At 45.1% G+C, this 24780-nt stretch overlaps 3 protein-coding genes across 4 annotated transcripts; 1 reads left to right on the top strand and 2 right to left on the bottom strand.

The window, feature by feature from the left end:
- Nucleotides 1-1983: 1983 nt before the first annotated feature.
- LOC109945141 (uncharacterized) lies at nucleotides 1984-2957 on the bottom strand. Its single transcript, XM_020550956.1, has 2 exons — nucleotides 2616-2957; nucleotides 1984-2541 (listed from the first exon to the last, which is right to left on the bottom strand). The coding sequence occupies exons 1-2, from the start codon at nucleotides 2955-2957 to the stop codon at nucleotides 1984-1986; spliced, it is 900 nt and encodes a 299-aa protein (XP_020406545.1).
- A 15172-nt stretch (nucleotides 2958-18129) lies between these two features.
- On the top strand, nucleotides 18130-20231 carry LOC100192942 (exo70 exocyst complex subunit family protein). The gene is made up of 2 exons (NM_001138123.1): nucleotides 18130-18832; nucleotides 18924-20231. Exons 1-2 carry the CDS (start codon nucleotides 18186-18188, stop codon nucleotides 20023-20025), a joined length of 1749 nt encoding a protein of 582 aa, NP_001131595.1. The 5' UTR covers nucleotides 18130-18185; the 3' UTR covers nucleotides 20026-20231.
- On the bottom strand, nucleotides 20144-23124 carry LOC103650873 (B3 domain-containing protein Os01g0905400). Of its 2 annotated transcripts, none has more exons than XM_008676464.3 (5): nucleotides 22589-23124; nucleotides 21161-22394; nucleotides 20891-21043; nucleotides 20645-20760; nucleotides 20144-20575 (listed from the first exon to the last, which is right to left on the bottom strand). In XM_008676464.3, exons 1-5 carry the CDS (start codon nucleotides 22904-22906, stop codon nucleotides 20312-20314), a joined length of 2085 nt encoding a protein of 694 aa, XP_008674686.1. In that variant the 5' UTR covers nucleotides 22907-23124; the 3' UTR covers nucleotides 20144-20311. The 2 variants fall into 2 exon arrangements, with proteins under 2 accessions (XP_008674686.1, XP_020405978.1); XM_020550389.3 differs by having other exon boundaries at nucleotides 20891-21040; nucleotides 22589-23123.
- Between the last annotated feature and the right edge of the window lie 1656 nt (nucleotides 23125-24780).

Genomic DNA, 24780 nt, shown 5'->3' with positions numbered 1-24780 from the left:
ATAATAGTAATTTAGGCATATATCAATTAAGCTAATTCACTTTTATACAAAATATATTTGCATACTATTATTAGCAAGATGTCCTAGATATTTATGTGCTACATTTTTATTATAGAGGAGTAGAACGAAGAGTGTCATGTAAGTTACAGATTAGAAACAAATTCTAATCATGCATAAAATCATTTTCTATCCTCCACCCTATGAATTCGAGATAACCTTATATCTGAACTTTGGAAAGTGGTGGAATACCAAATTCCAAACTAAATAAGTTACTTTATTGAGTGAATTCCAATTCCTTTAAAATGAAGGGATCCAAACGCCCCGTAAGATTAATTGATCCAACGGAGATGGATGTCCTTGCATTGCATTGAGAGGTACATATGCCGCCTGTTTGGTTGTTAGGATGAGTAGAGCTCGGTTGAAGTCTAGATGCAGGTTGAGCATGACCTGTACAGGCTGATGCAACCAACAATTGCAATACGTGTTTGGTTGTTTGGTCCCAATTAGCTAGGATCAACATGACCTATGTTTGGTTTAACGTATTTATAAGTTGCACAGACACAGCTCCTGTTTGGCTTGCCAAAGACAAAACCGTTACACAAGATCAGAGAGGAGCTGTGTAACTGTTACACAAAGGCCAAACATGAGCTGGAAATTACATAAAAATTACATGAGCTGGGAATTACACAAAAATTACATGAGCTGGGATTTACACAAAAATTCGACATGATTAAACTGACAATTACGCATCTACTGACAGCATGAAAAACCTCATCTACTAACAACTACTAACAGCTACTATGAAAAATCATAGGCTACTGACAGCATGAAAAATCATGCTAGTAACATCTACTGGCAACTATTGAGGTTTTTACACGTATGGAGAGTTTGAGCAATCAGATTTATACAGCATACAAATCAAGCTACTAACAACTACTAACAGCTACTATGAAGCTACTAACAGCTACTAACAACTACTATGAAGCTACTAACAGCTAGAACAGATTATCAGATTATCAAGCTACTAACCGATGGACTATGAAGCTACACTCATTTTATTTTTGCATGGCCCATCAGATGCATCTAAACAAGCTACTAATGTCCTTTAACCAAATTATCAGCTTATCAAGCTACTAACAGCTACTAAGAACTACTATGAAGCTACTAACAGCTACTAACAGCTACTATGAAGCTACTAACAACTACTAACAACTACTATGAAGCTACTAACAGCTGAACAGATTATCAGATTATCAAGATACTATGAAGCTACTAATGTCCTTTAACCAAATTATCAGCTTATCAAGCTACTAACAGCTACTAACAGCTACTAACAACTACTAACAGCTACTAACAGCTACTAACAGCTACTATGAAACTACTAACAGCTAGAACAGATTATTGTAAGAACAAGAGTATAATTATCAAACAAGATTAGCCTCAGCTTTCATTGACCACTTTTTTTGCATACAAGGTTAGCATCATAGGCACATACCAAAACTCGTCAATTATTGTAAGAACAAGAGTATAATATCAGTTCTTAATCATCAATAGATATCATTTCTTAACCAGCAAACAGGCCAGCAAACAGGTCTACAAATAGACCAATAAACAAGCCAACAGGGAAATGCATAGAACTCAAGAAACATCATTGTTCTATACAAGTGTAGCATATCTCTTCTCAAATAAGGAAATGCATAGAACTCAGGTTAATCTAACTCAGAAAAACATCATTGTTCTATTCAAGTGTAGCATATCTGTTCTCAAATAAGGAAATCCATAGAACTCAAGTTAATCCATAGAACTCAGGGAAACATCATTATTCTATGAAAATGTAGCATATCTGTTCTTAAGCATATCTGTTCTTAAACAGATAGAAACATCATTATTTGTTCTTAAACAGCATAAAAGGACATACAGATCCGAGCAAGTGTAGCATATCTGTTCTTAAGCATTATATAGGAATAGGATAGACAGATTAGATCAGTTGTGGTAGTGCTTGGCTAGGAAAGTCTTGAGCCATAGGTCACGATCATCAGGAGTCATGTCCAGGAACACCAGGGAGGTGGCCTTGTGCTCCATCATGTGGTTTAGGGCATACATGAGAGCCTCCCTAGAGAACCCAGGACAGTTGATTACAGCATTGTAGATCCCAGGTGCTGCTTCAGCATGGATGCTTTCACGGACAGCAGCAGCAACATCAGATACAGCCTCTTTCATCCCATTGAACACAGCAACATCTTCATCAGTCATGTACCTCTTCCTCTTCCCTAAGTTGGACATAGGCTTGGTATCAATGGAGTCACCAGGGGTACCCTTATCAACAGTCTTTCCCTTGCCAGTTAGATTGGAAGCATCAACAAACTCTGAGGTCACTTCAATGCCATCATCTAAGATGTCAACAATGTCACTTGGCTTGCCCAAAGGCTCATTTGAACCCATTGCAAACCTACCAGTGGCAACCCCACTTCCAAAAATGATTTGCATAGCCATATAGTTCTCTATGGGCCTATTGAGGTAATCAGCATCTTTTGGGTGATCCTATTGAGTTAGCAACTCAAGTTAGCAATTTCAAGTTAGACCAAATTAGAGAAATGGAAGGTGTTGGTCCTAACCTTGATGTAAGCAGCATAATGACCCTCTTCTAAGCTTATGACAAAGGTATCCTCATCCCAAAGAGCGCCACTAATGTCCTTTAGTTTGCAAACTTTGACCCACCTAGACCTCCACTTACGAAGGTGATTGTACACTTGCTGGCCTGTTACTTCTTGGCCACAGAACTCAGAGACATTTTTAGCAACAGAGTTAAGGTGGATTTCCTTAAAACCCTTGTCAGTCCTAACCCCAGTACCTATCAAGTCAACAAAACGGCGTAGAACAAACCCAGACATTGCTGCACTCCACCTAAGAGCAGGCCTAGCCCCCTGGCTACCAACCCCAGACACCATGTCAGCCATAGCTGGAACAAGTAAAAGATTAGGGGGGAAGACAGATAGATATTCTCAGCATAGGAAAGTAGAAGTAGAAATAGTAGTGATCATAGACAATGTTCTCAGCATAGGAAAGTAGAAATAGTAAAGTAGGAAAGTAGTAATCATCATTGCTAATAGACAATGTTCTCAGCATGGAACTAGATCTTATAGAAAGTGACAATGTTCATCATCTATGAGCAACTTAGCACAGTACATAATGACCACTATCCCCTATTTTGCCACATCTGTTGAGCCCAATTGTCCCTGGTAGCAGACCAGGCAGCATTGTCCATGACAAGGTCAAGGGGAGCTCCCTCATGAACTTGATTTGCAGCCCATGTGTCTTCTAGTGGAATATGTTCATCATTCCCATGACGAAGAATCCAGTTGTGGAGGATACAACAGGCTAGAACTAGCTTTACTTGTGTCTTGTATGGATGGAAAGGTTTGTTGTATAATATTTTGAATCTGTTCTTCAAAGCACCGAAGGCCCTCTCTATTGTCACCCTTAGTGATGAATGTCTAAGGTTGAAGAGCTCTTTTGGGTTCTGTGGATTCCTCCCCCCATATTCACTCAAGTGGTACCGTGTGGCACAGTAAGGGGGTAAAAACCCAGGCCTGACAGCATAACCAGCATCCACAAGGTAAAATTTACCTAACATCATAGATCATATATTAGGGAATACCAAGGGAAGTGTGTATTGTGTAGACCAATACTAATTTTTTACCTTGGGGCACTTTTAGACCATCTTCTCTCTCAAGGGCACCAGCAAGGATAAGGGCATCATGTGCTGATCCCTCCCAGCCAGCAAGAACATATGTAAACCTTAGATCAAAGTCTACAGCAGCTAAGATGTTCTGTGTTGTGGTGTGTTTCCTGCCAAGGAAGGCAGCTCTCTGATTTCTAGGAACTCTTGCTAGCACATGAGTGCCATCAATGGCACCAATACAGTCCTACACATTAGGGCAAACATTTGTTACTACAAACCCTACACATGAAAAGGAAGGGATTAGTAGTGGTGTGTTTGGATGGCTGACCTTGAAATAGGGGTACCATCTGTGGCTATCTCTAATTTTGGTTGGTGTAGCAGTTGAAGGTGGCAAGATCATTTCATTTCTTAGTTCACCAACAGCATACAATACTTCCCTGAAGTATCTGCTGATGGTCTCAATAGACCTTCGAAAGGTCATGTGTACAACTCTAAACCTTTGGTTATGACCTACCACATGTAAAAACATGGCAACCTGCTCCTCTACTGAGCTATGAATACTATCTCTCAATAGTTGCCTAGTGCGAAAAAGGTCACACAACTGCATAAAAGGGGCTCTTCTCATCCTAAGTAAGTCAACACACTCAACATCAGTGGATTCATAAATAAATCTCAGGTTGTTTTGTCTCTCTTGGTCTCTTTGGTGCATTGGGCCATAAGTGATAGACCTCCTAGCATGCAGTCGGTACCTCAACCATGCATCCAACCAGGCTGACATAACTGCTACAAGTACCACGGCCTTTGCAATTAGCCGCCGACGTGCAATAGTAGGATCCATTGCTAGAGTAATAAAATAGAAAAGGAGATTAGAGTTCTAAGTTCGCTCACATGTACTGTGCTAGTTGCAAATATATGAAAACATATTGTTACATGAGCCACGGCTGCAACATACAAGAGATGTGCCACCCAGAGGCATAAGCATCATAGAACATTGATCTATAGCTCAGAAAATATAATTGATGTCCTAGTTGCAAATATATGAAAACATATTGTTACATGAGCCACGGCTGCAACATACAAAAGATGTGCCACCCAGAGGCATAAGCATCACATACCATTGATCGACAGCTCAGAATATGAGAGCAGTTTACAAAGAACAGTTTAGAACAAAGTAACAGAATATGAGAGCAGTTTACAAAGAACAATTTAGAACAAAGTAACAGAATATGAGAGCAGTACAATGAACAGTTTAGAACAAAGTAACAGAAAATGAGAGCAGTTTACAAAGAACAGAGGAAACAAATTATAAAAGTAACAGAATATGAGAGCAGTTTACAAAGAACAGAGGAAACAAATTATAAAAGTAACAGAATATGAGAGCAGTTTACAAAGAACAGAGGAAACAAATTATAAAAGTAACAGAATATGAGAGCAGTTTACAAAGAACAGAGGAAACAAATTATAAAAGTAACTGAATATGAGAGCAGTTTAGGACACAAGTAAAGCTGCGAGACCAAATAAAGTATACCAGATCAACATGAAGCTATACACATAAAACAAAGTTAATTATGAGAACAATTTACAAAGAATAGTTTAGAACAAAGTAACAGAATACACAAGAATCTTAGCGCATAAATACCAGATCTATGACACAAGTAAAGCTGCGAGACCAGATAAAGTATACCAGATCAACAAAGTTAATTATGTCTTAATTCAGACCCACATCTTGCACATCTTGCACTTTTAAGTTATACCAGATATCCAGATCTAACAAAGACAACATTGCATAATAAAACGTGAAGCAAGCAACATCTTTTATGGGGAAATGTCTGATTAATGCAGGCTAGGCTTAACCATATCTAAGAAAACGTGAAGCAAGCAACGATAAGAACATCAAGCTATACCAGATAAGAACATGAACATGAAGCTATACTAGATCTAAGAAAACATGGCATAGTACAACATAAATATCACAAAACCATGATCTACACAACCAAGAACTACCAATAGTACTCAAAACATTCTCAGATCTAACGAAATCAAACCTCATTACCAATAGTGCCGCATAAATCAAACGAAGATCTTTTGGCCAGGAGGAGGGCAAGGGAGATGCCAGACATCGTTACCTGGTAGTACCAGGAGCAAGTGCACCTAGCGTCGGAGAGTGAGATCCGTGCGCGAGAGACAGAGAAGACGAGACCCGTGACCGCAAGGGGGTGCGGCAGACGATCGACCGGCCCAGTGTTTGGAGCGGGGAGAGGACCGGGGAGAGGAGACGGGAGAGGGAGAGCTGGAGGGTGAGAGGAGAAGGCAGAGTCTGACCTCAACAGCGGCGGCTACGGGAGCTCCAGGCGAGGCGAGGCGGCTGTGCGAGCTCCAGGCGAGGCGTCGGCTGCGCGAGCTCCAGGAGAGAAACCCTAGCGCGAGCTCGCGAGGACAGGAACGAGTGGAGCCTTGCTCGCGGGGGGGAGGGGGACCTCGACGGAGAGCTCGAGGGGGAGAGGAGACGCGAGAGCTCGGCAAACCCTAGCACGCGGGGGTTCGTCCGCCCTCCGGTCTCCGCTGCGCGAGCGGATGCGAGGAGGGGCGAGTGCGGTGAACGAGCGCAGCCTGGATCCCGAGCGACGCGGAAAATGGCCGTATGTGCCGGGCCTGGCCGAGGCCGGTGTCTTGCACTCACCGGGCCTGGCTCAAATCTCCGTCCAGGTAACCAAACAACACGGGCCCGAGTTATTCTGCATCCCATGGGCCATGCACACGCATACACAGGGAACCAAACAGACGGATGGTGCACTAGCTTGATGCCTGCTTTTGCTGCGGCAGGTAGATGACCCATCTATTTTTTTTTCCGAAGCGGAGATCTATCTGCTGGTTGGCGACGCCGGTCTTTGTGAGCTTACCGGCGGCAGAGTTGACCTTGACCCTGCCACAGGCCAGTGAAGTGTGCCTGTAACTGAAAGACACTAGTAGCTTAGATCAGATAAAGAAGCAGCAAGTGTTTGGTCGGCCTCAGGAGCAGCTCAACAGACCGAATTTCACGCGGGGTGTGTTTTGTGTGCTGGTAGTGACTATACTTTGCTAGAGTAGTGACTCAAAAGGCCCCTGATTGGAACACTACCACTCCAAAAACTCGATGCTACGCTGAATTGTCTGTCGTCTGTCAGCAGTAGATGCGCAAAGCGAGGCCACAAGGCGTGAGGCCAATGAGGAGCTTAATCATTGAAGGTTTCTGTTCAGATATGCCGAACGAGAGTTCTCATGACAGGGGAACAGTTCTCATGCCTGTGTGGGGGGAACTATAGGAAAAGGCAGCAGAATACCAACACACACCCCAATTACAGTGCCCTTGAAAGCCTTCACTAGCATTCTGCAAAGCAGTTCATTCTAGGGGCGGCTAGGGGTAAATTTTGTGTTGTGTGTGCCTTTGCTAGCATTCTGTAAAGCATTTCTAGGGCTATGGGGGAAATTTTGTGTGTGTGTGCCTTTGCTAGCATTCTGTAAAGCATTTCTAGGGCTATGGGGGAAATTTTGTGTGTGTGTGTGCGCGTGTCTTATCTGAAAGGCATTTTCCCACAGCCAATAGCTGCATTTTAGTAGGGAATACTTGCTGGTGCCTTCACTTTCACATGGGCTGCACTCCCTGCCTTTTGAAGTGGCGCTGAAATGATTGTTTAAATTATGCAACGCTTTGAGCCCTGGTGGTAGGGTAGGCAACTGTGTGAGTCGCAGTCTGGTGTGTGTAGTGTAACCCTGAAGGAACAAGGAAGAAGATGTAAAGAAATACGTATATATCCATCCTGCTCCAGAACTTGCCAGATTGGTCTAAGCCATCAGCTGGCTCCTTTAGTGCTTGTAGGGCTTTACTTCCTGCGATCTAAAGGTCAAGTATAATTGGGGCAAGCAGCCAGGACTGCCGACGACTGCATTGCATGCCCAAGAAATGAGCAGTCAATGGCGCTTGTCTTGCCGCACTTATGTTGTTTTGGAAGAAGAAGAAAAAAAAAACCCTGCCTTTGCAAACAGCAAGCACTGGCTAGCTCTCGGGATAATGTTTCTGATAATTCCTTTCTCCAGCTTGCTCGTTGCCTTTTGCAGCAGATTGGCCTCCGGGGTTTTTTTTAATGTACAATTCCACTAAATCCTTGCAGCGGCAAGTGGGCTAGTGACTATATATATATATCATCGCTGCCCAAATCGCAGCAACGAAGTATTAAAATAATGCATGCCCAGCTGAGTGAGTAGCAGTAAAATACAGAGGACACGAATTGCTTCTGTTCAGCACTAGAAAAAGATCGACACATACTGGAGATCCTAAAACTTCATGGGTTACTGCTAATTAACAGTTAGGCACAAAGCGAGCCTTTTTGTCACTTTTGCGATGATTAAGCAAACAAGCACCATGCCGGTGGTGTTGGTGCAAAAGCCCCTACCTAACCTGCATTTCTTACTTTGAGCAGATGGAAGCTAGTGAAAACAACAACAACAACAACAACAACAACAACAACAACAACAACAACAACAACAACAACAACAACAACAACAACAACAACAACAACAACAACAATAATAATAATAATAATAATAATAATAATAATAATAATAATAATAATAATAATAATAATAATAAATCAAAAGATAGAGAGAGGATAGGCTCCACTGCCATGCCATTGCTGTCTCCACAACAAGAACGTCCGACAGGCCGTGCAAGACTCTACGTGGAAAAGACTCGCCGCGTCGTAGCGTTGGTGTCCTGGATCAAAGCGCGCCTGATAATTGCTCGAAGAAAGCAGGCAAAGGCAGTGCCAGCAGGTGCTGCTCGCCTTTATTACCGTTACTCCGTTAGAAACGAAGCACCACAAATGATTTACGTGAAAAACACTTCAATGCAAAAGAAAAACCAGCGAAACCTTCATCCTCAAATAGCGGCTTACAAGATGATTACGACCCGACGCTCATCTTACTCGATGCTTTGCTGTTTGGAGAGCTTTTTTTTCTTTCGTGTAACCTAACAGAGGCCATGATCACGTCGTGGCCACTGTCGCAGTCGCAGCCGCTGCGAGGCTGGCAAGGACGATATCCATCCATCTATCTATCCGCGTGGCCTAGGAGACACCACAGTTGCGCGGGGGCTATCGGCTCGTCAGCTCACCATGTTGTCGCCACGAGAACCATCGATGGATCGCGACCGATCAGTGCTCACCACCATGTTGTCGCCAAGAGAGAATCCTTAATGGATTGCGATCGATCAGTGCGCGCCTAATAGGGCGCGCGGGCACCTACCTGGTGGTCACCGAGGCATTACTAGATAAGCATTGTGAAAGCTCTATGTATTAATTTTATGTATAATTTTACTAATTGAGTGAAAAGCTATCTATATAAAAGTTGTTAATTAATACAACTACTAAATTATTTTTTTAATTATGGAAACAAAGAGTTCCGGCTTTTGCATCAAATGCGTACAACCATTACATGTCAATTATTAACTCAATGAATATGTGCTTAATATATAATGAAGCTAACTTGATGGAACTAAATATCGTGACTATGGATAACACTAGCCACACTCAAGTCTTGCATTTGATCGTCATCCATGATTTGCAAAGACTTCTATCGCCACCACTTCAAAGGCTTGACACACATCGAAAATTTGTTAATGTGTTTCCTTCTTCTGTAGAAGTCTCCATAACCTGAACCAATGAGTACCTCTGAAAATGACCTGCACAATTGATGGTATTGGTTTGTGATTAAAAGCCATCTCATTTCGAGTAAGCCAAATAGACCAAAATAAAGCTGATGTTCTAGTAAGAAGTAATTATTTGTATCCGAGATCACTATTACTTACCCAAGACCCGATAATATGATTAATCTTAACATAAATTTCTATTTTTAGAACAAAGTAAATTATTCTCCAAATATTTTTGGCAATATAGTAATAAAAAGGTGTTGTATACTCTCATTTCGGTTGCAAAAGCAACAAGTCAAGCTACCTTTCCATCGTCTTCTGGCTAAATTATCTTTTGTGAGGATCGCTCCTCGACCTAAATTCCACAAAAGACTTTTATTTTCAAGGGGATCTTAAGTTTTCAAATCATCTTATTCCGATTGTTGCTAGGATTGTACATCGATAAATGGTACATGGATTGGACTGAGAAATTTCATTCTTATGCCCGTCCCAAACAAATTTGTCTCTAGATGAGTTTAAACTAGCCGAATTTAGCAAATATAGCAAGTTTTGCCACTCCACTAATTTAATTCCCGTAATTGCTCTACGAAAAAATAAATTAAGGTTCGTATCTAGACAAACTTGTGCAACCAAGGCCGACTTATTACAACTAGTAAATTAATATTTACTTTAAATATTGTAAACAAGATAAGCTTAAGTCCACGTCCAAATATTGAGTGAGACGGGGAACCATAATAAGGATAGTGATGATTCTAAATATGAACAAATATTCAATATAGAAATAGAAAATGTATAAGTTAAGACATTTTATTTTATCGGTTAATATGTAATGGAGTGTGTGATCGGATCAATAATGTTACTTAAGTGTTATTAGATAAAATAATCACATGCATATATGCATTACACCTAGTGAATTAGTTGTAAAGTTCCACCATAGATATAATTGATTAAAGGTTAACTCATAAACACTAACGTTTGCGACATGTCGGAGTTAGTATATGTGTAAAAGTTGAAAGAAATAGTGCTGAGAGATGCTTAGAATGGGCGTCGGACCCTAACAAACAAAGGTGTCCGACATAGTGGATGAGTGGACTAGCCAAATGCCACCGGTTGCTCTATGGTCGTCTCACGGAGGACATCATACTCTTAAGATTTTTGGTCTGACACTTAGATAGGTGGAGTCGGACCATACACTGATATAATTGTTGAGTGCTAATAGTAACATTCAAACAACTAGTACACATGGTACACTAGATCGTCAGACCCTAGCGATATAGTACGATGGTGGTCCAACAAAATGCTGAAAAATCTACATGATAAAAGTCGAATGATCGGTTGTCTCTTTAAACCTTTTGAATAGTGATTGTCTTGTTTGGGTGAGTATGGAGCCTTTCCACCTTGACATACACACTAGTAAGCCTAGAAAAAACACCTCTCATTTACTTTTAGTGATAGTGATTCATTTAAAGTGAGATTTAGAGTGGTATCTAATGATTTGTATTGAGTTATTGCATCTAGTAGTAGTAGTGATCATCTTGAGCCATGTGTCTTTTTACTCTTGGTGGTTATCACCACCTAAACGTCTTAGATGCAGGAGAAAATCGTTGGCAGGCTTTGGTGATTGTTGTTGGGTCTGATCATCAATTGTAAAGTGCCATAATGGTCATCCACGTAGGAGATTTGCAAAAGACTAACTCTAGTGATATTGTGGTTTGTTGAAGTGTCTCATTAGTGTGATTCTCATGATGTCCTTTATGGGCTTGCCTTATTACACCAATTAGCATATGAATCATCTAGTTTATACTCGCCATAACCAGAATGTAGGTTGTTCATAACCAACTAGACCTCTTAGATAAATGTTGTGTCATCTCTTATCACACATGGCTTACACTATAAACTATTCTTGTAGTTATATTTTTAATTGGTTCATACTAGTTCATCAACTCTTTGTATAATTAGTATTAATATTATTTCTCATATTTATTTTGTAGTGTGTTTTCTTCATATGTATATTTCACAAGCTTTTAGTTTGACTAAGAAACAACCTAGAACAAAACTAAGACAAACATTCGCTTCCGCATATTCACATACCTCTACTATAGTTGTATCTGTAGTTTTTATATAACAATTTTATAGGCTTTTCATCCCTTCTCTAACCATCTAGGCCCTTTCACACTATCCGACTAGCCTTAGCTCACTACAACAAAACTGATATTCACTATACCGGTTACTTAAGAACATAAGATCAATCGTCAATGATATTTAGGTCATCACTATCAATTTCTATCGCTGCTGGTTCTAAGCACCAAACACTAGTGATACATAGTTATCACTATCGTCCCGTGACTTGAATCAGTAGTGGTAGTATAAGTGTCAGTTCCGCACACGATCCGACAATGATAGATTGCACAAAAAATTTGATAACTTCTCAATTCATGTTTGATAATGATAACTTTACGTCAAAAAGAAAAGTATTCATGCGACTTATAATTGTGTACTACGTGACAACCTCTTCATTAAAGTATTTTATTACATAAATATTTGATTTACAAGAAGACTTTATATGGAAAGTGTGTAGTGGTATGAAAGGATTCCACATGGAGAAATGACTGAAATAAAAATTATATATTTTAAAAACTTACCCACCCGGTTACCTATAAATACACCCGTATTGTACATAGACGGACACGCATAACAAGAAGCTATGGTTCCCTACCTACTGTTTTGTTGTGCACGTGAGTTCTCCTACTCCCAAGTGTTTGGGTCCACCTGTGTCCACGTGTCATCCGGACCCAACAAATCCATATTATGTATAATCCTTGGTGATACACAGGTCACAGTTGAGTGTTTAATGGTAGATAACGATCTCAAATGAAGAAATGACCAAAACAAAAATTATAGATCTTAAAACAACTATGCAATAGTTGACAAGTTTCATACTACAAATCATCTATCTACCGAAATTATGCTTGATCTGCTCACATATAAAATTTCAAAATTTAAAATGATAATGGAATGAGAAACGACTAATAACAAAAGTTTTAGATTAAAAAAACTTATGCAACTTTGTAGTTAATAACATTTATATTTAAAAAATCCCCTATCAATGGAAAAATACTTTTGTGTTTTCCCATAATCAAATTATCTTTGGAATTTAAATTCTTCAAATGATCTCAGTTGAAGAAATGACTAAAATAAAAGGTATTGATTTAAAACATTATAAAATTTTATATTTAATATGTTTCATTTAAGTTTATTTAACGTTTTAAATGCTCATTTTAAAACCAAATAAATATAAAATAGTTAGGACAAATATTGTAAATAGATATATAGTTTGTTTGGATCATGGCGCTAAAGTTTAGCACTACACTTTTAACTAAATTTTAGCATCTGAAGACCTAAACAAGAGTGGTAAAAGTGAAGTGTTAAACTTTAGCATTCATTCATTAGCAGTTTAGCTCTTTCAAGATGTGCATAGAGTGTGCTAAAAGTGGTCTAGAGCGAGGAGGAAAAGACATTTCCTATATTCCTCACTCCACTCTCTCCACCCGCGTTAATTAAGGATACAAACATCTTTCTATATGCATATGCTAAGCTTTAGCACTTTCATTCAAATAGTAACCATGTTGTAAACCTTACCTCCCCATTTGAGAGGGAGGGCTGCTAAAGTTTAGCGCATGGTTCCAATAGGCCAATAAAGAATTGTTTGGGAGCAAGAGTATTAGAGAGTATTGAGCGGTTATAATTCATTGCTATTTAAAAATGAATAGAAGAGATTACAGCCTCCTCAGTCCACTTGAATTCACTTGCTCCCAAAACAGTCTCTAAGGCCTAGTTTAAGTACTATGGATTGAAGTGGTTCGGAAGGATTGTAGTGTTTAAGTCTTTAATAGATAAAAACTCTCATAATACATCTCAATCCACTCCAATCTCTCTCGTTACTCGAGTAATCAAACTAGGCCTCAGCGTGGTTAGGGCATGTACAACCTAGACACTGCTGCACGGTACTCCAAGTATAAGACACAACTAAAACAGAACATAATACAATTATACCAATTAGAGCATTCAATAAATTAAAGTGGCCAATCAGCTAGTCTCCTGTATCGAACATAGAGCTAAGACACTGTGTCTTCATCAAGATACATGTCTTAAGATATTTTACATTCACCCTCTAGACATACTCTAAGACACAACTTAAGACACCCGTTGTAGATGCCCTTAGAAGTGAGTAATAGCGTGAGCGCTCAGCTATCGAGCTCAAGCGTCGGCGGCCGTCAAGTACGGCGATTGTGAACTGACGGTAAAAATAAGATATGGAGTAGTAGTGGTGGCTCGAGAGGCGGCTGTGGGGATGCCCTATCTATCGTCGTACGTGCTCATCGCATCGAGTCCCTCTCCGTTCTCAACCATACAACAAAGACACTGTCCACTTTGTACTCAAAGTTGGGAATATACTTCGCGCTTAAGCTTCCAAACGGGACGAGTTGTGCTTAATTTCACACGCGCCCTAATTAAAGATCTGCCTGCAATCATGTCGGCAGTGCTGGACAGTGTCCAGGGCCTGTAACGACATTTTTATACTGTATACTTTTTATTACTACCACAGTGGCATAGGGCTGCGACGTCGTTGTGACTTGTGAGGCATGCAATATAATGCCGTGTTTCATTCTTTCTATTCCTCGTTTGATCCATTGCACACATGCACCCGGTCGATGTTGCTCGATGGGGCCAAGCTTTGTTCCTACATGGGCTGATGGGAATTGCGCCTTTATTCCTTTCCGGGACAAACACTGGTAGTATATTATATACCCTGTGCTGAGACATGCTTTATTTATTCTCCTGGGCCGTGGAACATTAACCGAGCGTGAGACATGCATGTCTGGTCAACATGGAGTCATGGAAGGTTGGAGGGCCGGAGCTGTTCTTGTTCATCCAGCGGACAGGGCAGGAAAATTTGTCAAGCCATCCGCTGCAACAAGGAAGCAGCTAGAGCCTAGAGTGTACAGGACCAGGAATAGATCGTCCGATTATTGTGCACTACAAGCTCGTGCGAGAACCTGCATGCATGAAGCCACCTGCCTGTTTCCTGGCAGGCTCTTCCCAACTCTCCCTCTCCCTCTATCTCTCTCTAGATGCAGGCATGCAGATTCCGATGGCCAGAATTTCCTGCGGCCTCCACACGACGCGTCAGTCGGAAGTCTAGAGTGAGGGAATCTGAATGTTTTATGCAGTGCACTGCTGCTTCTGCTGTTTTTAATTAGATGCCCTTTTTCTGCACCGCCCAGCCGCGTGGAAATTCCCCTTGGCGGCCGGTTGCCCATCAGAGGCATCGAGACGTGCGTGCGCCGGAAGCCCGGCACGCAAGTATATATATCTTTAGGTCATGATGGACTGGAAATTGGAAAATGATAAAGAAGCTAACCAGTGACCATGCATATATACGCGCGCGCACGTGGTGGTTGTGGTTATATGTAATGTAACTGTTTAAACAACAAAGTTACTTCAAAGATTTTTCGTTCGTCCGAATAATAGGACGATGCATGCCACCGGGCGTGCATGGAGTTCCAAACCAAAGGCAGCGTGGCTCAATGATGCGCATGCGCAGCAGGGAAAGAGGTGCGAACCAACCAGCTGGTGTCGTGTCTCTCGCCAGGCTCGTGTCGCCGAACGTTCCGTCCTTTTTTTTTCTGAAACTTTTTTTTTTAACCCACGGAGAAGGGCCGACGAAGCATATACTTATATATTGTCTGCCCCGTAGTAGAATCAATAATATGCAAAATCTCGTCCCGGCCGCCCGGCCGTCCGGCCGGCTAAACTTTTACACGATCGATTTTGAAGCGTGCAGCTAGCGCATCAAACGGGGAGGCATCGAATCCACCCTCTCTTTTCTGCAGCACTCGAGGGAATGAAATCTGGCCCAAGATTGCTTTATTTGCTGCCGTTCGGTCTCGTGGTGCCAACGTAAAAAAAAAGAAGAAGAAGAAGAAGAAGAAGAAAAAATACTGGCTGCAATATAATGGCCGACGAACGAAGCTACTTGCACTTGGTTGCCTTGCCACCTCCGCTTTGGCGCGAGATAATTTCAGAGATGCCCTGGCAACGATCGTGAAATTACTGATTTGATCTGGTGCTCAGATTCTGTGCAGAAATTACCATGGGGGACACCTGGAAGCTGCTGGGGGAAGGGGGGAATGTTGCCCAGGCCGGTGGGAACTGTACGCGAGACGACTGCTGCCAATGTCAGCGGAACCGGAACGGACGGGCTCGCTCGGTATTTTGCGGTCGACAGCCGCCACGGACTAGGACTAGCCCACAAGTTAAAGGCTATTGGGCCGGTTTTGTTCTCGGATCAGCGAGAGAGAGGCATGCTGTCAGCTCAAGGCCGGCCCGGAAAGCTCAAGTGGCCGCGGTCCCTACTCTACAACCGAAAGAGCCCAAGTGCGTTCGACGCCGTAAGTAGGCGTCAAATCTGCGACGCCTCTAACAGGCCCTCCGGCGAGGTCTGACTCTGATTCGACGGAGGCACAACCCATGGAGGTTGCGGATGTCGAGTGTCAGAGTGTGTTGAAGAGCAAGAGATCGTCGTAGATTTTAAATTTAGATCATGAACTCTTCCGTAAATAATAACTACAAATGTGCTTGTGTGTATAGAGTATAAAGCATAAAACTACGTGCGTTCTGTTGGCTAGGTAGATATAAATTTATATTATCTATACTACTCTATTAAGTTAGTAACGTCAGCGTCCACACTACCGTGCCCCCGCCTGCCCTCGCCCCATCCGCGCGCCCTTCACCACCCCTCCGCGACCGCCCCTCCCCACGCCGCCGCCCCCGCCCCTGAGATTGCCGCACGCCGTGGCTGGAGTTCCGCGCCCCCTACACCCTCCCGCACGATATCACCGCCGATCTGTCCTGCCAGGAGGTCCTGACCCCGCCACCTAGATGCCTGCGTGCACGCCACCGATTTTGCCTGCCTGAACTCCCCACTGCCCCTATTTCTTCTCCCCCCGCTCTCGATCTCAATCGCGGCCCTCGTACCACAGTCGACCTCCAGATCCTCTGCCATCGATTTGTGGCCGCCAACACGCTGAGGGGGCGGGGAGGGTGGGCATGGACAAAAACTACAAATGTGCTTGTGTGTATAGAGTATAAAGCATAAAACTACGTGTGTTCTGTTGGCTAGGTAGATATAAATTTATATTATACTCTACTAAGAACCTAATATGGGCACCTGCAGCTACCACGACTTCACTCTCCGTACTGACACTCCGGATCCGCCCTACGCGTCCGTCTCGGCGTCGTGTCCTATGGGTCCCATGCCGAGCGTTCACGCGGCGCTCTTTCAGCTACTGCCCTGTGGACCTCCAGCAGCCACGCAACCAGCTTCTGCATCTGCCCAGCACCCGACCCTACCACATCGCGTAAAAATAATGCAAATCGAGCACTCGAATCCACGCCCCTTGCTCCAAAAATTTAAGGCTAACCACCATACCGCACGTACCTTAATGTTTAGAAATAAACAATAATTATATTTGAATAAGTATCCCAATACATATTTATATGATATATAAAAACCGTAGCAAAGCACGAGCAACTGTCTAGTGTGAGTTTGAAGCTAAGAACCATGGTTTGAATTCTCGTATGTGCATAGCTTTAGCTTTTTTTACTATTTAAATGTGCGGGAGAACGAAACAATTCTCCATTTCTTTTCCAAAATGGTGTAAACACGAGAGATATGAAACGACAGTGGATGATCTTTTTTCTTACTGTTATTATTCATGATGAGAGGATACATATCTATTATATAGAAAATTAGAGCTCCTCATAGATACATTTGGCATTGTTCCATACAACCTCTCATAGGGTTTATTAACACTTCCTTTTAGATGAATGTTATGACTAACTCATGCCTCGCCAAACTCAAATAGAGAGTTAAATAGAGAGTAAAAAAATAAAGAGTATCTTGGAGACGCTCTAACTACTAGCTCTAACACATTCAAACAGCCTCTAAGTCTAAATTTAATTAACTTATCTATTTGGATGTCTCTAGCTAATTTAGTAATTAGCTCTAACACATTCAAACCGTCTCTAAGTCTAAATTTAATACTCATAATTGATATTTATATATTTGACGTGACAATAGTTAGGAACTAGAATTATAAGTCGTGAGTTGAGAACGCCTCCCTGGGTGGGGCTGAGTTGAACGAACGGTTAACTAATCTGACCTAATTTGTATGTTCTAGTATTGATCTAAATCTGTATGTATTGAGGTGGATTGGAGCAGATTGTCTGCGTTTGTCATGCGTCTGGTTAATTAGGGCAAAGCCGACAACCTCGACTTCAAATCCAATCAGCCTGAACACGGCGGGGGATCTTCAAATCCAATCAGCCTGAACACGGCGGGGATGAGCCGGGACGCGAGGCGATCTTTAAAAAAAAATAAGGTGGTGTTTGGCTCACCCAAAACATAACGTAAATAGATTATATAGGGTAACAGATAATAATACTTTTATTTGGTTAAATTCATTCAAATATACTAGATACTACTATTCAATATAATTATAACTTGTAACCATTATCCGCGCCAAGAGATCTCATCCGAACTAAACAGCACATGCGGAGTTGACACCGGGGGCAGGGAGAGTCAAGTTCGGTGTTGTTACCTACTTTTTGGTGTCTACCTCCGTCCGTCTGCACTAGGCGACCTGAAAACTCAGTAATGCTAGTTAACCTCTCCAGTATCTCCTTCTCGGATATTGAATCACACACGGCAACGCCGCAACGCGCAGCGGACTCGGGTCCTCGCACTCGCAATCAAGCATGGGGGCCGCCGTTGGGAAGCCAGCTTTCGGTGTCGCCGTCGCGCCGAAGACGCAGGCGGAGGAGCGGCTCGCCCTCGCGGAGCACGCCCTGCTCCAGTGGACTCGCTCACCCGGCGCCGACTCGGGCATCTGGGACGCCGGGGCGAGCTACACCAACAGAGGCCTCCTGGCGGCGGTCGACGAGGTGCTCCTCCTGGCGGCGGAGAACCCTTTCCCGCTCCCGGAGGCCGCCTCCGCGCGCCGCCGCCTGGACAGCGCCGTCGGCGCCGCCGCGTCGCGCATGGTGGAGGAGTTCCTGCGCGTCAGGGTCTGGAACGCCTCCCTGCTGCGCGGCGCCGTCCACAGGCTCTCGCTCGCCTCCACTAACCAATCACGGCTGATCTTCCCCAGCGCCCGCGAAAGGAACAGCTCGGCGGGCACCGGCGGGGTGGTCGACGCGTCCGACGGGAGCCGGTCGAGGGCGAGCTCGAGCGTGCCTCACGAGGTCGCGGCCCTCTTGGACACCGAGGTCTGGGACGACCTCGATCTCATCTGCCCCGCAGGCGTGTCCGTCCTTCACGAGATCGCGCTTCGGGTCGTTCGTGCCGGATGCACCGAGGTACTCTTCCGGGCGTTCGCCAACGCTCCCTGCGATGTGCTAGACAGGTAACTTCGACGCTTCTGGTTTCTCTGGCTTCCTGCTGGTGAATGGATTTCCATGCTCGGATGTGACTGAGTGACGACGATCACGGTGCAGTTTCTTGTCAATTCTTCGGGTCGAATGCTCGCAGCAGACGACTGAGGCCGTGATCAAGCGGTGGACGACGGTGACGGAGATCATAGGGAAGGCCATGGTCGCCATGCGGAGGCAGCTGTACGCGCAGAACCCAGGCGCCTTCGACGGTTTCAGGGACGAATACTTGCTGGCCATCGCGGAGAACCGCATCCTGATCCTGCTCGACTTCGCCAACGGATTCACCAGCATCACGTCGCACGAGAAGCTCGTGTACATGCTCGGCATGTACGAGGCTCTCACCGACGCCGCTCCCAGCCTCCTGCTCCTCCTCAGCGGCGCGCGCAAGGAGGCCATCTCGGAGCGGACACAAGGTATCCTCACGAAACTGGCCGGCGCGGTGAGGATCATGGTCAGCGGCGCCATAGCCAAGATCCAAGGCGACTCACTGTTCCCGCACACGCCGAGCGCCGCAGGTGGCGTCCACCCGCTGACACGCGACGCCATGACCTGCGTCGAGCTGCTGGCGAGGCACCGCACCACGCTCGATCTGATCCTCGCGGGCGCCGACGAGCGCGGCTCCCTCGCCGGCGTCGTCTCGGACCTGATCGCGGGCCTGGAACGCAACCTCCAGAGGAGATTCGCTGTCGCCTGCGCGGACGCAGGGGGCTCGCGGCACCTCTTCCTGGCGAACAACATCAGCTTCGTGCTGAGCCGCGTCGCGGACAACGACGGCGTGGCTTCCCTGCTCGGGGACGCGTGGGCGGCGCGGCGCCGGAGCCGGGTCGAGCAGCACGTAGCGAGCTACGCCGCGTCGTCGTGGGGCCCCGTCGTCGCTCTCCTGGACACGACCGCGTGTGGCAGAGGCAAGTCGGCGAAAGTTCTGGCGGAGTTCAACGCGGCGTTTAACAGATCGCGCGACAGCGAGATGTGCCGCGAGGTCCCGGACCCCGTGCTCCGAGCGGTGCTGCGGAACGCCGTGTCGGAGATGGTGGTCCCTGCTTACTGCGCGTTCCTGCAGAAGCAACCCAAGCTTGGGAAATCTGCCAGGTACACGGCAGATGATCTGGTCGAGTTGCTATCGGAGTTGTTCGAAGGGGAATCCACGGATGGCATCAAAATCTAGCTTTCAACTTTGCCAAACTGAGAACGCTTGACTTCTGTAACACTACAAAAAAAAGTTCCATTTCTTCATTGATAGCAGCAGTGGTAGCAGTCAGACTTCTTTTTTTAGCATGCACGGATAATCTGAATATTCCATTGTAATAAAAAAAAGAAAAGGGGACAATCTGGACATGAAAATGTGCCAGAAAGCATCGACATTTCCTTGTTAACAGAAGTCTACATACATTCTTATTTCGGGATTGAAGGAAAAAGATGGGACACAGAAGCCTAAGATACGATAGATAAGGTCAACATTCTGGGTGCGTATTGGGCACGCGCACTTGGAGTTGGAATGAGAGTTCAGAGTTACCGCTGAGTTCGAACTCGCAGGTGTCACCTTCCTTGATTCTGTTCTCCCTGCAGACGTCAACCCAGCCAGTGATGATGCCGTTGAACCTCGGGGTGCATTGGTAGAGCACAGGCCAGAGTCTCATGCGTGGGTCCTTGAGCATCACAACCTTCCTCCCATGTTTCTTCGTTCTTGGAATGACCGGCAGTCGGCCGGGAATCTCCTGTACAAAGAAAAATCTTTCAGAACTATGGTCCATAACGGTGAGCTCAGATCAGTCAGGGTTACTCACAAGCCATGTTTGCCCTGGTGCAGGCACAGCGATGCAGAATTTGGTGATGTTTTCTGTGAGCGCGAGAAGACCACCAGATTCAGAGGTTCCGCTGTGGGTGGATTCAGAGCCAGTTCCTGCAAGTTGTGCTGAAACGCGTGAACTGAGTGCTGTGCGGCAGGTACAGGTGCGAAACTAACATCCATCCAGTTCATTCAAGGCTCTAAATTCTCGGAGAGTCATAAATCATGATGAACACTGCAATACCAGTTCCCAGAGGATTCCGCGTGAGTTCAGGAGATTCACGAGGCTTTGCATTTCTCGACGTGATTTCAGTAGGATGCTGTCGTCCTACCCCATCCTGCATGCTACATTGTCCACCTTGTGGTTTATCCTGCTTCGTCGTCATGAAAGAATCTGCTGCAACAAACGCTGAATCTTTGTGGTGACTCTAAAAACCCATGCAAACACAGAGGGGAACCAAAAAAAAAGTGTACGTGTAAATTCAGAAACAAAGGTTTGGAAAATAGTACTGACATTCTTTATGTGCAGCTTGCTTGTTGATGATAAGGAGGGAACTATTGCCTCTATCCTGACTACAGCTGCTTAATCCACATTCATTAGGATGCATTTCAGCGCCAGCTCGAGGAGAAGGGCTATCCTCTCCAAACGACGGCGGCTCCTTAGCGGGCAACGCGTTGATGTCTATATCATGAAACGAGGAGTCACAGAAATACGATGCTCCCGTTTCTAGTGCATCAGCCTTCTCTTTGTTGTTTTCGGTACATGGTCCTGCTTCTGGAACCAGAGAACAATGGCCATCTCCCATGGAAGAAAGGTGGTTCTGTGGGGTATCCAGCTCCTCAAGGCAACTGAATCCCGAGTTTTGGCCAGTAGTGGTGCCTTCCATGTTCAGACCAACAGAAAACGGTTCTGGGTTACACATGTCACTTCCAAATTCGTACGTATCAGCCGACAGAAATATATCGTCTATGCTCACTTCATTCAGATCCATCATAGCAAGAGGTATGCTAGCATCGAAATTTGCCAAGCACTCGCCATGCTCTGTTTCATTGGCAGCAGGAACCTGGTGCTCCGTAAGTCTAGCGTTGTAGATGGTTTCAGTCTCTTCAAGCATTGCGCTGTCGTCTGCTACCTCTGCCTCTCCGTCTAACACCTTCTGAGCTTCACGCTCATGTCGTCCCGCAGGGGGCTCAGAAATTTCTTGCGGTTCTGTGACTTCAGCCTCCGGCAATCTTTCCGACGTGTCTGGACACTTCGGTTCAGACGCAGGATCGGGGACGTCAGAGTCGTCGACGCAGACCTGAGCTGCCGTCTTGCTCTTATGGCCTCTCGGGCGTACACCGTTTTGGTGATCATCAGTACGCTGTCTCTTCTTATTACTGTTCTTCACTCTGTTCTTGGTCGCCTTGACAGTCTGGATACTGGGAGAGCTTGTTCTCTGTCTCTGCGGCCTGGGCTTCCTCTTCCGGCTCTGCCTCTTGTTCCTCTCACAGAGGTGCAGCCTCTCGACGGCTGATGGGGCGAACATCTGCACGGTGAAGACCGACCTGGCGATCTGCCTGAACACCAGGAACTCGCCGCAGCTGACGGCATGGTCCAGCACGAAGTTCTTCCATCCGTGCCCGAATGACAGCACGCCGTCGCGCAGGCAGAGCCGCACGCGCCAGCGGAGCCCGAACGCGTCTTCGAGAAAGACGTTGGAGCCTGCCAGGTCCCAGATTGTCTTGGCAAAAGGGGGTGGTATATCCTGCGTTTGTGCAACAGTACGTGGTTCATGACTCATGAGCTCGTTCTGGTATCACTGAAATCCTTGGGCGACCTCCTGCCTACTAATCTATGCAAACATGCACAGAAACTATGCCTTTACAAAACAATGCAGACATGCAGCGAGATCGAAGCAAGTAATCCGGAGAAAAGAAAATAAAGGAAAAGAAAACATACCATGTCCTCGGAGAAGTAGCCCAACATGACCTTGAAGAAGGACGGCACTGCCGGGACCGGCCGCGCGTTGCTGGAAGACGACGCCAATGCGGACGGCGAAGCAGGCTGGCCATGGATCCGGGCGCACCTCTTCGTGCAATCCACGCATGCGCGCTTCTTGTGCGGATCCCAGGCCGTCGTCTTCTTCCTCCTCCTCCGCCTCCTCTTGACCACCTTCTCGGCTTCCTCGTCCCCGTCGCCGTCTACTTCGACCACGATCTCTTCTGGCTCTTTCTTCACAGCTCCCCCTACCACCTCCGTGTCCGTTGCTGGCTGCATGCTAACACATGCGCGCGAAAATTCCACAAATCACAGGGACCAGGCCGCCAGGCAAGTGGAAAGCGGTGGAAATGTTCCGCGCGGAACGGCAGGGCGGAGAAGAAGACACCAATAGTGTCCGGGGCTTGCTGTATCGTACCGTTCGCTGTTGGATTAAAATATGTAATATACAGAGATAAAATAATACAGAAAAGGTAGAAACCGCTGATACATGCTCTGTCTGTATATCAGAACATCTACAGCGGCTTATCCATACTCATACTTATACTAGGTGAGTACCCGTGCATTGCAACGAGAACATATAATAACATAATAACTTATATACAAAATGTGTCTTATTTTGTTATAAAAAATATTTCATAATCCATTTGTAATCTTAGCCATACATAAATTTTGTTATTTTAATTTAGCTGTTTCACTACTCCATTGCAACCATCAGTATCATGCAGACTTCGATATATGCCACGATTTGCGTGATCTCATCATTGAAGAGCACGTGTCACACCTGCCGGTAGAAGTTCCCTCGTACATTGTCAATCATTAGGTATGCACCATCATACACGTTTGCTTAAACAAAAAAAGCAAGTGTATGTGTTTGCGAAGAGAATTAAAGGCAGACCGGCACAAAAGCTACCCGACGATGACGAGTGGTCATTGTTGTCGGTCCTCCTCTGCGTCACCTCTAGTGCCAAGATGACGTCATAGTCCTTGATATAGTAGTCGTCGAACGCGCACGATATGGCGAGTACCGATGACTCTTGGCTGGGCTGCCAAACGAAGTGCACCCCGGACTCATCAGCGAGGTAGTACACCTATCCGTTGCACCACCGGATGTGTTACTCCTCTACATAAATCTTGTTCGAGGATACTCACACAACGTCAGCAACGACCATCGTCCCAGCGCACAAGAATTCATGGTCGGTTAGTAGTGACTTACGTGGGAGGTTGAGCTTCAGGTGGATGATGAGCTGGACGGCATGACGACGCCGTTGTCGGATGCGGCGCCTAGAACAACCCGAGAGTCGCCGGCGTTGGCGACGACCATGAGGTCCCCCTATTTGAAGATGGACAGCGTGGTGCAGCCGCTCTGGACCGCGTCCAAGCGACGGCTGCGCCGGAGCTTGCCAAACACAGCGACACATGCGGTCACGTACGTAGTACTGCTTCCAGAGGTCGAACTGGCAGTCGCCAAGCTTCTTTTCGTCGTCGATGAGCGACACCAACGCGAGCGCCTCCTGCCAGTGGTGTTTGTTCGGGGTTTCCAAGTAAGAAACATGGATTCATCTTTGACGTTGGTTTATGAAAATGACTCACAAGTCAGAGCCATGGAAAAATATTACGGAGAATAAATGTCACACATATAAAAAAGAATTTAAGTTGAAAACATTATTCAAACAAAAGAAATTGCATGCAAGACTCTTTTTTAAATACTACTCCCTCCATCCAAAAATATAATTCAGGAATCTCGTTGATAATTATCTACTACTACACATTGTGCAAAGGTAGCAGGTGGGCTTTGGGAGAGATGTAGTATATATTTTTACTGTAACAAATATTAATATAAACACACATGTGGTGTAGTGGTAGCTACGAGCATATTTGCTTGAGAGGTCGCAGGTTCGAATCCCATTGGAGCCACATTTGTGTTTTTTAATTTAATTTTAGCTAGGCGTGTGATGCGGGGAGGGGAGAATGAAAAAGACAGTGCGGGGAGGGGGTAATGAGAATGACAGAACACTGGTAGAACACGGAATGACAGCCTACCCCTTACCGTTTGGTTTGGCTTTTGGCTTTTGCCCCCTAAAAGCCAAAAGCCAAACCAAAGGGCTGGATCCAGAAAGCAGCTTTTTCTAAAAGCTGACTTTCTCGCAGTG

The sequence above is a fragment of the Zea mays genome, chromosome 3 (genome assembly GCF_902167145.1).
Source record: "Zea mays cultivar B73 chromosome 3, Zm-B73-REFERENCE-NAM-5.0, whole genome shotgun sequence".
NCBI lineage: Eukaryota > Viridiplantae > Streptophyta > Magnoliopsida > Poales > Poaceae > Zea > Zea mays.
This window is presented reverse-complemented; position numbering and strand designations above follow the sequence as displayed.

Excerpts from the sequence above, each read along its gene's own strand:
- LOC109945141 (XM_020550956.1), bottom strand. The coding sequence starts at position 2,957 with ATGGCTGACATGGTGTCTGGGGTTGGTAGCCAGGGGGCTAGGCCTGCT. Across the intron at positions 2,542-2,615 it reads ATTATGCTGCTTACATCAAG|GATCACCCAAAAGATGCTGA; the intron begins GTTAGGACCAAC and ends CTAACTCAATAG.
- LOC100192942 (NM_001138123.1), top strand. The coding sequence starts at position 18,186 with ATGGGGGCCGCCGTTGGGAAGCCAGCTTTCGGTGTCGCCGTCGCGCCG. Across the intron at positions 18,833-18,923 it reads CCCTGCGATGTGCTAGACAG|TTTCTTGTCAATTCTTCGGG; the intron begins GTAACTTCGACG and ends ATCACGGTGCAG.
- LOC103650873 (XM_008676464.3), bottom strand. The coding sequence starts at position 22,906 with ATGCAGCCAGCAACGGACACGGAGGTGGTAGGGGGAGCTGTGAAGAAA. Across the intron at positions 21,044-21,160 it reads GCAAGCTGCACATAAAGAAT|CAGATTCTTTCATGACGACG; the intron begins GTCAGTACTATT and ends CGTTTGTTGCAG. Across the intron at positions 20,576-20,644 it reads CACCAGGGCAAACATGGCTT|GAGATTCCCGGCCGACTGCC; the intron begins GTGAGTAACCCT and ends TTCTTTGTACAG.